The sequence below is a fragment of the Pipra filicauda genome, unplaced genomic scaffold, assembly GCF_003945595.2.
Source record: "Pipra filicauda isolate LSUMZ 115617 unplaced genomic scaffold, ASM394559v2 scaffold121_size3267253_pilon, whole genome shotgun sequence".
Taxonomy (NCBI): domain Eukaryota; kingdom Metazoa; phylum Chordata; class Aves; order Passeriformes; family Pipridae; genus Pipra; species Pipra filicauda.
Window position 1 is genome coordinate 1,642,882 of NW_024103674.1, and position 12,681 is coordinate 1,655,562.

The 12,681-nt window shown below is 50.9% G+C and overlaps 1 protein-coding gene across 1 annotated transcript in view; it reads right to left on the reverse strand.

The window, feature by feature from the left end:
* Nucleotides 1-12,599, reverse strand: part of CRAT (carnitine O-acetyltransferase) — a 17,842-nt gene extending 5,243 nt beyond the window's left edge. Inside the window, exons 1-14 of the mRNA XM_039387969.1 lie at nt 12,425-12,599; nt 10,123-10,214; nt 8,803-9,069; nt 8,242-8,360; nt 6,136-6,189; nt 5,076-5,241; nt 4,330-4,504; nt 3,794-3,972; nt 3,003-3,103; nt 2,434-2,553; nt 1,809-1,931; nt 1,542-1,677; nt 1,015-1,077; nt 356-493 (exon numbers count right to left, since the gene is read on the reverse strand). Coding sequence (XP_039243903.1) covers nt 356-493; nt 1,015-1,077; nt 1,542-1,677; nt 1,809-1,931; nt 2,434-2,553; nt 3,003-3,103; nt 3,794-3,972; nt 4,330-4,504; nt 5,076-5,241; nt 6,136-6,189; nt 8,242-8,360; nt 8,803-9,069; nt 10,123-10,214; nt 12,425-12,584 — 1,893 coding nt within the window. The 5' untranslated portion in view covers nt 12,585-12,599. The remainder of the gene's footprint in view (nt 1-355; nt 494-1,014; nt 1,078-1,541; nt 1,678-1,808; nt 1,932-2,433; nt 2,554-3,002; nt 3,104-3,793; nt 3,973-4,329; nt 4,505-5,075; nt 5,242-6,135; nt 6,190-8,241; nt 8,361-8,802; nt 9,070-10,122; nt 10,215-12,424) is intronic.
* Nucleotides 12,600-12,681: the final 82 nt, after the last annotated feature.

Sequence of the window (12,681 nt, forward strand, 5' to 3'; positions counted from 1 at the left end):
TGTCTTCCTCTGCATTTCCCAAGGAGTGCTTCTCCCCAGGATAAACTTGTAGTAAGTCACAAGTAAGAATCAGAGCACAGCAGATAAGATGAAGCTGTCTTGGCAGCTGGCTTCATTGATCTCACTTGCATTTAGGCACCAAACACTTCTGGTGATCCTGGCTTTGGTTAGGTTAGTTTTTACAAGGCTGTGAGGGACTGTGGCAGCTGTAAGGTCAGATCTGCACCTTTATGGGATTGGCAGCTGGCTTAAAAATTCCTGACCCCAAATGAAGATTAGTTTATAATAGAAAGGAACGAAAGAAACATGGAGAAGAAAAGCATGAAAAGAAGCAGAGAAAGCACTTTTGTCCTACCTGGCTGGTTGAGAGATTGAAGTGCATTGCAACAGCATAGGCTGTGTCCATGAACAGCTCTGGCATGCTCACGAGATCCTCAATAGCCTGGAGCTTCAGGCCGAGGAGGTGCCGGTCTATGGCATTGCCCCGTATGGCCTGGAAGGAAGGAAGGGCAGATGAAAGCCAGTCCAGCAGGCCAGTGAGCAAAACTATCCATTTTTTTGGGACAAAGAAAAGAACACTTCTAAAAATCTCTACATGTTGGAAGTTGGAAGGAAACTAGATCTTGCCTTTAGGACCAATAGTCATTCTTAATTGTATGGACTGTGAAATTAAACACACCAGTGGAACCAACCTTACAGTTCCTGCCCATGGATTAAACCCCTCTGGTTTAAGGGGTCCTTGTGCAACTTTGGCATTTATGAGCAGCAATGATGGTAAGAACTGAAGCTATTGTAATATGTGATCCTCTCCTTTAGGTCAGTCACAAGGGACACTTAACCCACTAGCTAGAGAGAAAGGATTCACTCTGTGGCCTCAGAGCACTGTCAGATCAGAGTTAGACCTTTGCAACAGCCATATTGCTGTGTCAGCGAAAGCTCTTAAGGTCTTTTCTTTCCCCAGAACCATCATTTGCTGGGTAAAACCCCAAGTCTGGCTGCACAGAGGACACTCACCATGTCTGTGTATTCCCTGTGGGCCTTTGTGGCTCTCCTCAGCAGGTCTGCTTTCTCCTGGTCCTGAGAACACACAGATGTAATTTTTTTTCAAGAATGGAAAACCTCATTTTGGCTGTTCCTCTAGAATGGAGGGCATTTCTGTCTTGGGTGTCTGTACAAAACTAACTTTTATATTTACTAGATTTAATTTTTACATTGTTTTGTTTTGCTGTGTTTGTTCATTCTGAATGGAGTTCATCCATCAGTAGCAGAACTTAGTCTGAGTAGCCAAACAGACTTTTAGAAGGGACTTTTTGGTGGGATTAGAAACATCCATGTGTTGTTTCCTAGGCTTTCAGCACAGGTAGAAGAAAAGCCAAATGAAACCCACGGTTTTATATTTGTAAATACGTATTTCAAGCTACGTTTTGGCTCAGTTTCGTAACGGGTGCAGTTCCGCTCAGCTGAAACCAGCTGACACAGGGTTAGCCAAGTAAGCAGCTTTTATTTTTAGGAGCGGAGTCCTCTCACTCCAAGTTCCTCACCGATTTGTCAGGGCTGTCCATGGATTGCACAAACTTGAGGGAGTCCACGGAGGTGGAGCGGATGGTGTCGGTGCGGCCCAGGCGGAACATCCTCAGCGACGCGCTCTCGTACGTGGCACAGGCGTGGCCGTACATCCTGCATGTGGAGGGGACAGTCACAGCAGTGAGCCTGCCCTGGGGGAAAGGCCCTGCAGAGGCTTCTCTGTGCCACCTTTATCAAGCTCATGTGCTTGAGGAGGTTGAGGAATTCCCTACTGGTGCTCTTACCTGTAGTAGGCCAGCTGCAAGGCCAGCTGGATAAAAGCATCAGGGCTTATCTTCTCTGACTTGGGGAAGCCTTTCCCAAAGTGATGAAAGACCATGACTTTGATATCCAGGTCTTCGACCATTCTGCAAGGAAAGAAAAAGTGTTTCTTTGCCTGTTGCTTGTTCTTGTAACACAGAGGAGTGGATTTGCTTTCACAAGGCTCAGAGGGAACGGGCCATGTGGATCTGACCTATGCAGGGACAGAGAGCACCACCACACACAGATTTCTTTGGCCAGCACCACAGAGGTAAGATTTTTTTGGCCACTGCTGAAAATCTTCACCAGCTCAGATGGGCTTGTGTGTGTTTATGCTGCAGTATTCCCAGTTGGATCCAGTAAAGTCTTGCTCATTCTTAGCAAATGGGATGGATCAGTAATTACCCCTTTCCAGCACCTTTGACTTTATTCCTGGCAGGTGGCTTTAGTACTTTTCAGCTCAATTCAGTGCTGTTGACCCCAGAAGTCCCTGGGAATGCTCCCTGCCTGCAGCAGGGAAAGCCTCATTTAAACCACTGACATGCTCCAAAGGGGGACATGAATTACTCCCTCAGTCACTCACTGACCTCTCCACTGCTTCATACTCACATGTTGAGGTTTTGCTTCGCATTCTCTATGTCATTCTTGATTTCTGGGGTGATGTTAAACCGCAGCTTTTTGGGCATTGGCAGAGGAACCGTTGGTGATCTGGCCTTCTCGGGTTTCTTCCTGCACAGAGAAATGGTTCTGTTTGATCAGACCTTTGACATAAGGCTCAGCTTGAACACCAGAGCCTGGATAGAAATGCACAGGAGATTCTCCCTAACACCTTGTGACACTGGTTACATTCTGAAAAATTCCTCACAATGCCAATATGGTGTTTTACGAAGGGTGTGAATGAAATGTCTTCTGTGCCTTCTGCCCCAAAGAAGAAACAAACACTTCTCCCTGGCTCAAGTTAGTGCAATTCCCCAAGAGTGGAAGCAGTACTACCAGAGTAGCTTGGCCACTCAGTTTTCCTCATGGATACAAGAACTGCAATACCTAATTAGCATCCCACCACCCTTCCTCCAGAGCAGATTCCTGGGGATTGAGCTGTGAAGAGGCATGTTCCTGGGGAGCAGGTGGTTTAGAAACTGTTCCCAACAGTGAGGAAGAGCAGGGGAGGCAGGACTCACGTGAACTCCACGACATGATCCAGAAGAGCAACGATGGGAGGACCTTCAGAGGGAGCATGTTCATACACGAGACCGCAGGAGCCATCTTCAGCAATGATGAACTGGGAGAGAAGCAGCACAACTGGAATTAGCTGCAACTTCTAAATTTTATCCCATCAGTGAAGAGTTCCAAATAGGAACAAAACAGCTGAAAACATTATGAACATTTCAGCAAGTACAAGAAGAATCTTCTAAAGCACCATTGCTACAATCCACAAGCCAGGATATACCAACTAATGAAGGAAAAACTCCAATAGCAGCTGCTGTTGAAGGCTCTTGACAAGACTGAATGGAGAAAAGATCAGAGGGATACTGTGGGATGGCAGCTTATGTTTGAGAAAACAAAACAAAACGCCATTGGGCAGCTCCTGGCAGAACCAGGAAAAGTGACAAGCCTGGAGGAGATCCAAGGAACAGACCTCCCATCGTTTGGGCTGCCTCTGAGCAGACAAGGAATTGTTCACCGCAGGCAGAAAATTGATTTATAAGGAACACAAAGACCTGCTGCACTGAGTAAGCGTGGGCAGAGGCAGTAGAAGAAACAAATCCCTGAGGCAGCAGAGTGCTGGTGACTGCAAGGGGAACCACAGGATCTCGCACTGTCAGCCACCGCACCTCGTCTGCCTTATTTTTCCACCCTCTTGACAGGAGGAAAACTCGCCTGCACAAGGGATTTCTTGGACCTTTGTAGTCTCAGGAGAGAAAAATCTGCAGACCCAGACCTGCAGCACCTTTGGAGCACCAGCTCTTACCTGCAGGGTCTTGTCGAACCAGCGGTTGCCGCTGTTCCAGCGGCTGCCGCCGCCGTGCAGCATCTGCGCGGCCACGCGGCTGTTGTAGATGTCCTCGGACACCCGGGGCATGGGGGCATCGAGGCACACCGTGCAGATGCTCTTCTCAATGGCACGCACAGACTCCTTGTTGGTCTTGTCTGGGAGAGAAAGGAACCGCCAGTAAGGAAGGGGAGTTGAAAACCTTGTTGAAAGAGCAGGTTTGGAGGACCCGGTGTTGGAATCCAGTGGGGGTGTACACAGCTATTACAGGTGTGAACATGCTGCATTCACCCTCCTTTTCTCACATTGCTTACATGTGCTAGGCAACAAACTCTGGGATTTCAGGTCTAACAAACCAAGCTTCAGACCTTGCATTGATTGCCCTTTGAGGTGAAAACCTCATGTTGCCTGTCCAGAACAAGCTTCCAAATTTCTGAGCAGAGCACAGTGGTGAGGTTGGCAGCTCAAGGATCTGCAGTGTTTGTTAGCACTTGTGTGTTAGGGGCTCTACAAACCTTTCAGGAGGTTGTTGTAGGCTTTTGCCCAGCTGTTTCGGTGGTTGGTGGTGAGGATCCCAATAGGTTCTTTGTTTGTTTGGAGGGAGGTGTTCCATATCTTCTCCAGCTGGATGAAGAGCTGCTCGGCAGTCAGGGGAGATCCATCACTGTTGTAAACATCCAGCTCAAAGAACTGAATGGTGAGAAGAGTGGACAAGGACAGAGGGAATGAGAGAAGCTTGTTATTGTCCAGACCCAAAAAACAGGCAACAGCTACTTTGAGAAGGTAAGACCTGACCTAAGAACTCGGCTTTAAGCAGAACTTTGAAGGATACTCAGAATTGAGAAACCCAAGTCCAGCTTCCCTTGCAGGGCATAAATACAGTCCTGGTTTTAAGAAGCTCAGAAACCATGGTAATAAGAGCCAAAACACATGAGGAATTCCTGTTTCTGAGACCAAGCTGTGGTGAGAGGGTTTGTTATCCAATTTCCACTTGCAGTTTCCAATTCCAGGCATAATCTCTAGGCTTTGAGAGATAGGAATTTCAGGAACAGGAAACAGAGGAAGAGAGCATTTTTTTGCCTCGCAGTCTGTTGCTCACACATGGTAATTCCAGCTCTTGGCCTTGCTGGCCAAAGAGGATAAAGTGAGCAGGAATGACTCCCAGGTGAGGCAAACCTTGTGGGCAGAGACTTTCTCTTGTTCCCTTTCTGGATCACAACTAGCTGAAAGGGACACTTTGAAAGCTCAGGAGCTGCCATACCTGGAAGTTGTGAACCACTGTGATGTGCCTGGACTGCTTGTTGCCTTTGGCATAGTTGACAATGGAGTCCCGCTTGGGCCCGGGAATGCGGCAGGAGGAGAGGATCTGGTAGTACTGGTTCATGCAGAGGGGCTTCCCACCCATGTACTCCACTGGAAGGGTCTCACTGGAGGCACAGCAAGGTAAGGAGGGAGGGAGAGAGAAAACAGATCAGTGTGAGCAGGGTGTGCTCCCCACAGGGCACAGGCTCAGCTCTGCTGCTGCTGTCACTCCAGCAAGATCTAAAGGTGCTGGTGGGATAAAAAAAGGGGCTGTGCTTCCCCATTCCTACCAGCTTTCCTAGTAGGGGCTACAAAAAATGTCTGTTTGCTGGCCTTCCATTTGGGAAGGAAAAAGCACCATCCTCTCTGTGACACCAGAGAAATCTCTGGACTACATGGCTGTAGTTTTGAGTGACGAGTGTCTGATGTGCTGATATGACATGAACTAGGCTGGGGTCAATCACTCACTTTAGCAGTCATATTCCAACTACCCTTTTCACAGCTAGCCCTGAACCTTGTTTGACTGTTGGTGCTGGTAAACGTATTTTTGGACCATAAATATGGCATGTTCAGCAGAGATTTGCTGGTGACTAAAAGAAAAAGGGTAAGGGAGGCACAAATTTCTCTAGAGCTCATCCCGTCTGGCTGGGAGATGAGAAACACCAGGAACCCAAAATGAGAGAAACAGATTCCTGCTGCCTGAGCTGTACCTTGTCCTGTGAGCAAACAGAAGCACGAAGCTCCACAGGACTGGCAGCCGGGCTCGCTCCCTCCAAGCACGTTCGTGTGCCAATGAAAGCATTAAGGTAAACAAAGAACATGAAGAAAGAAAAGTAAGCTTGCTTTCTTTCCAGCAGTAGTGACTGTGGCAGTGAGCAGTGCTGGGGATTACAATATCTCTTTTCAAATATGTGCTGTCTTCTCTTGCCTTTCTATTTGGAAGGGAGATTTATGGACGAGGCTCAGCCTCTCTGTGACAGGAAGGAACGTGTGAGCAGTCAGGAGGGTCAATAACTCACTTGTCAATCATGGACTTGAAATCCAGGATGCCCTCGATCAGCTTGGCAGCAAACCTGGAAAAATATCAAATGTAACAATCTGAGATTCGAGCACAGACCATCTGGGGCTGAGGGATGAGCAGAGGAGGATTAGCAGAGCTGCTCTCTGCTCCTTAGAAAGCTCAGCCTTTCTGCCAAGCCCCTGTTGTGCCTGTCTCTGGTTCACTGATACAACCACTCTGGGCTGTGATTTGAGATACCTGGGTAGTCCTCCCACGTGACACTTTTTTTACGTATCTTACTGTATAACCAAGGAATGCTGGACAACTTACAAGAAAGCGGGATTCAGTCCAGATGACCCTCTAACAGCAGCGTTTGTTACTGATCTGTGAGGATTTTATCACATCCGAGTTCTGAATCTCAGCATTAAAACAGCACCAAGAGAAGGGGATTTCTGCCCTTTCCTGGCCAGGGGCCACCTTGGAGCGTCAAGCCAAATCACAGAAGTTTCTCCCTGCATCCAAGACTCATCACTGCTGACTGAATTCCTACCCAGTGAACATCCTGCTGCTCATGCAACCCTGAAGAACCTTCCTCTGGCACTGAGGGCTCTGAAACAAAGGCAGAGGTGCTGCATGTGGACACTGAGGTGTTGTGTTTACCAGGATCACGTGAACACTGCCAGTGCCAGCAGGGCTATGACAGGATTAGCCTTCTCTGACCTGGGAGCTCCCACCATCCATGGGGGAAAGGAGGTAGGGGGTCACTGGGACAAGAGGTTGTGGTCAGGTGGTGCCAGCATTTGGCATTTGCAGGCTGTGTCCTCTCAGATGGCTCAGCCCACCCAGCCCTAGGAAAGACCAAAGGACACAACTCCAAGAACTTAAGGGCTGTTAAACGAGACATCCTGCGAAATAGTTTACAATGAAAATTTCACAGCCTAATTGTAAAACCTGAGGGAAACACCAGTGAGAGAGCCTATGTTCCTTTTCTGAGATTGAACAGCCTGGGAGCAGAGTTTGGGCTCGAGGAGAAGTTGGTTGACTCATTTTCAGACAGCAGTGTTACCAGATTAAGGAGTGGAGAACCACCACTTTCTAAATTTGCCTTTTGGTTTCTGAAGCTTTAGTCTGAAGTTGCACTTTGTACAACTTCTTTGTACAGCCACAAACTACCCAAACACACATGTAGATTGTAGTTTTACAGGGAAGCCCAGATTCTTATGCAGCTTCTCAATTCTACTAGTTGGGGCACTGGCAGTTCTCCAGATCTTATGTGCTATTTGGACAGCTTAAGAAGGAATAACATGACAGAGCTTTCAAAGATGTTTGTGTACTCTTGCACTGTCGTAAGGTTTATCCTCTGCACTTCTGCTCAGGTGTATCACGGGGGTGGGAGGGAGGATTTGTTCCTCACTGATCCCCTGGCTGTTACTTTTGATCTCCAGGGCAGTGCTGACTGATAACTGTGGCAAAGGTAACTGTGTAAAGGTCGGTGCTAAAGTTTGGAAAGGTGAATTCAACACACTCACAGCAGTGGTTAAAAATTAAAGGGAGGCCACAAGGAAGAGAGGGCATGGCAAGGTCTGATTGCAAGGAAAGGCTTGGAGTGGAGAGGCTGGTCACTGTGAAGTTTCCCAAACCATAAATCACAAGTGAAACAACACAATAGGGCTCCCTCATCCCTATAAACCAGAAAACTCCAGAGGCATTCCCGGATAATCTCCCTTACATGCCTGGGCTACTTTTTATGGCTCCTTCAAATGCACACACAATCTTAGTGGTTCAGATACATCCTCACAATGCCTCCAGCCAGTGATTTGACCATCTTGCAATGAAGATCTGTGCTAGAGCAAAGACTTAAATGTAAGTGTTTAGTCCCTGTTTAATACCTGAACCACTGGACTCTTTGGTTTTCTCCCATAATTAAATATTTAGCCTGGTGCAACCAGGAGTTTCCTTACAGCCTGGCAGCCTTGCCCTTGGAGTCCTCTTGCACAGCACAGACAGCTCAGACTTGGGGACCACATGATAATTACTTTCCAATCAGCCTGAACACCCTCATCCTTGTCCAGCACAGAAAGTTTATCCCACCTGTAACCTAAGGGAAAGGAGAAAAGGACTTTACCTGAGCTGACCTTGTCGATCCAGAAAATCCTGCTTGGGTAAAACCACACCTGGGCTGGAGTGGACCACAACTGGCAGGCGATATTCCAGGTAAGCCGTCTTCAGCCACCAGTCTGAGAGCTGAGATGGAGAGAGGGAACATGCAGGGATGAGCTGCTGTTTGACCTGAGCCTGGCTCACAGGTCTCAGCACCCTGCCCCACACTTTACAAACTGTTTGGGGTTTCTGCTTTGCAGGTGAGAAGGGGAGAGGGCGATTTGAGCAAGGCAGGAGGGGTTCTTAGTGCAGGGCTCTAGTAAAGGGTTTCCTTCAGTTTCTTGGGGCAGCTGCGTGATGCTGACAGAGCCTTCAGCAGCCACAGGCAGGGCCAGCAACTCCCTGTCCTGCCATAAACCTCTCTGCTCACCCAAGTCGTGCTGAGGAGCTCAGGGAGGTCAGCAACAAACTGGTCACAAAGGTGATGCCATTAAAACACAGGTGCCAGTGACCCAGCCAGGACATGGGAGAGGTGACCATCAGCCCTCCACCCTCCCTCCCCAGAGCTGGGGACATCCTGACCTACCCAGTTCTCTGTTTTCTTGGCTCTTCTCTCCAGGCCCTTCTGCAGCCGCTCCCCGACGCCTCCCGGCTTGCGGAACTCGGCCACCAGCTCCTGCGTGTGGTTCAGCTCCTCCTGGCTCAATATGGGCTGCAGGGTCAGCAGGTACCTGTCCAGGGTCTGCTGGAGTGGTGGCACGGGCAGGTGGGGCAGTGCTTCCTGGTGGAGCTGGATTCTGCCCAGGATCTTGCCTAGAGATGCTGTCGGCTTCAGCAGGCCACAGGGCCTGGCCTGCAAAGCACAGAGCAAGTGTCGAGACAAAACTTCCCCCTGGTGTGCATGAGCCAGCAAATAACCTGGATCTGGGAATCTCCATCCCAGCCTCTCCACAGGCACACAGGTGTCCCAGCCTGGGAGTAGAGCACAGCTGTTTGCTGGAGAGGGTGCAGGGCACCCAGGAGAGCTGCAAAAGAGGAACTCCATCTCCCAAGACTCTGATTCTCAGCTCCTCTGAGAAAATGCTGCTGGGATAATCTCCCACACTGGGCACCTTCCAGCTGAGAGTCTCCATGTGTTTGACAAAGTCAAACCCTTCCATCCCAGGGTAAGTGGGAAGAAAGTTGTGAAAGAAATAATCATCTTATGTACTGTCAGAAACTTTCAGAGTTTCTTACAACAGCAGAAGGCAAAAAAGTTAAACAGAACCCTCGTGCCAAACCAAACTACCCTTTTGCCTCTGAGGAGGCAGAATTTAGCTAAGTTTGGAGCAGGATTAAAATGCCTCTTCTCTGACTGTACAGGAAATTGTGGGTGATGCCAACAGGCTCCTGGGGTCCAAGTGGGTTGTGTCGGAGCAGAAGCCTCAGAAAGCACCAACCATTTCCCTGGTCAGAGAAATGAAACAGAGCAAACCCAAGTGCTAACTTGAAGATGTTTAAATTGTACTCTAAAGGTTTCCAGTTCCCTCTGCATCTCTCTCTCTATTGGATCTACTGAATCAGACACTCCTGCAGGACTCTGGACTTTGCATTGTCAGTGTACTGAGGATGCAAAGCCAGAGAGAACAATCCCTTTCATTTTCAAAACCATGAAAATAGCTGTCCCCACACCTCCTCCCAGCAGTTAAGCACAGAGAAGAAGAAAGAAAGATCTAAATCTGCAAGGTGACAAAGTCCCCAGGGAAAATGCCCTGTGCTCTTTGTGGGACCTGGCAAGAGCTGTGAGACCAAGGTTTGGAGAAGGAAGGAGAAAAACAAGAGAAGGAGGAATTACTGAGGCAGGAAAGAAGGGCAGGGCTGGGAAGGAACGAAGGGTGTTAATCATGGAAGTGTGGGCATACTGTACCTTCTCTGCTTGCTCCTGCTTCCTATCCATGGCTGGGAGGACAGAAAAGACCGTAAACCTCTCCCTCGGCCTGTCTGGGTCTCCTCTTCCACCTGACAATGTGTTGCCTGTGCAGGGCGTCACCTTATTAGCCAAGTGCCACATGACTGCTCCGATCAGAGAGCTCAGGGGCTGGCACAGCCCCGGGAAGAGATGGGAATAATCAAACCAGGGTTGCGACAACTGCCCCAGAGGTGCCTCTCTGGGCAGCCCTGGCAGACACTGCCTGGCAGTGCTGATCAATAACTGTGGGCAGAGTCTCTCTGATCAACAGCTCTCGGCTCCAGCCACGGCAGAAGTGACAGCACCGGGAATGTTGTGCCCTCAGCCTCTGCATGGATGGTGAAACTACTGCAGCTGTTGTGAGAGGTGCCTGGACACGAGGAGAGACCCTGGTTTATGTCCTGGAAGGAGGTGGCACCGTGAGCTGGCACTGGAAGGGAAAAGCTGCAGGGAGTCCTTCTGTGGGGGGTGGGCAATTCTGTCCCTTTAGTCAGGCAAAGGTGGCCAGAGGGTGTCAGGTGAGGACAGTGACCCAGCCTCACTGGTGGTAGTGTAAGATTAGTTGGAGATGGGGGCAAATTCATGTTGGGGCTAAAGGAAGTATCTTAACTGCCCTCACTGCATGTGTGGGCATTATTGCAAGCTGAGACTTTGGGGAGTTCTGGCTTGTCCCCAAAAATACCCCAAAACGTATCTCCACAGCAGGGCAATGAGACTCATGCAGCCACAAGGACTATCAGCCCCTCCTCCCTGTCTGTCTAATGAACTGAGGGGCTGACAAGCACAGCTCAGCTCAAGAATGATGATTGCAAACAAACACTTTCAGATTTTCCCCTGGGGTAACAATGAAAATCCCAAACCAAACTAACTGAAGCCACTGCATGTTAAAACGTGGAATGCATTTGCATCTTCCCTCTTTTACATCCCCTGCTTGTTCAGTCTGGAGTTAAACTCCAAAGTGTTTGGTGGGAGGAGGAACAGCCTTCATAGCTAAGCCGAGGAGGCAGCTGGCAGCAAACAGAACAGCCCACCTCCCCCCACAAGCACTAGGAAAAGGAACACCAGTGGAGCAGGATATGCAGACAGGGCCAGCCCGTGGGCTGGCATCGCTCCCCAGCCATGTCCAAGCATGACAGATGACCTTTGCCAGAGCCTGCAAAGCTGGTGGGAAAGGAAATCCACCTGCAGCCAGGGGCTGGGGGGCAGGAGGAATTTCACAGCAGTGTCTGATTCTCAGCACGGCCACAGTATTTGAGTGTCAGATGTCAGAGGTTTGTCTTTGTCTTTTATTTTTAAATAAGAAGCTGGAGACTGCCTCAAGCCCAGAGACAACCAACCCTGCCTGGGCCCTCTAACTCCGGGAGTGGATCCATCCTGTAGCTGCTCTCCTGCTGCTCTGCCTCCTCCTCCCGGGACCTGACAGGGTCAGTCAATAAGCAGTTCCCAGGCCCAGCCCCTACGTGCTGTCCAGCCCCAGTGGGACATCTCAGCACAGAAAAGACAAGGAGCTACTGGATGGGGTCCAGCAGGGGCCACAAGTACGATTAAGGGACTTGAGCATCTCTTTTATGAGGAGAGGCTGGGGATGCTGGGCCTGTTTAGTCGGGAGAAGGGAAGGCTGAGAGGGGATCTCACTAATCATTCTCATGCAAGGGAATGGTGCCAGACTTTTTTCCATGGTGCCCAGCACCAGAACGAGGAGCAATGGCCATAAACTAAAACATAAGGAGTTTCACACCAACGTGAGGAAGAACTTCTTTCCAGAGAGCACTGGAACAGGTGCCCAGGGAGGGCGTGGAGTCTCCCTCTCCAGTGACATTCCAAACCCACCTGGACCCGTTCGGGTGTCACCTGCTCCAGGTGACCCTGCCTGGGGATCTCCAGAGGTCCCCTCCAACTCTGACTACCCCGTGATTCCGTGATTTCCATCCCGGACAGCCCAACCGCTCACGCTGCCGCCGGGCACGGGGAGGAACCGACCGGCCCGGGGGGACTGACCCGGGCAGCGCCCCTGCCCCGCACCGGGGGGGCTGCGGGAGCTGGGACCGACCCTCCCACTCTGCTCACACCGCGGGACACCCGCCCTACGGCCCTGATCGGGGACTCACCCGCGCCTGTGCCCCGGGCTGGGGCGCGGGGCCAGCCCCAACAGCGGCACTGCCCGGAGCCACCGCCTGCCCTGGGAAAGGCCCCGCACGGACCCGGCTACCACCTCCCGCCCCGGCTGCAACCCGAGCCGCCCCTCCCGTGCCGCCCTTACCGCAGCCCTGGCCACCAAGGCGAGCATGGCCCCGCGCCCCAGGCCCCCGGCCCGCCGCAAGGACACCGCGGCCGCCCCCGGCACCGCCGCCCCGCTCCGCCGCCGCGGGGCGTGGCCGCCCCAACGCCATCTTGGAGCGGGGCGAAGCCCGCGCCGCCATCTTGGAGAAGGGCAGGATGATGCTGCGAGAGGGGGGAGCGCCGCGGACGGTGTCGCGGCCCCTCTCTAAGCTGCCTTCTCCCCGCGCTGGTGAGGAG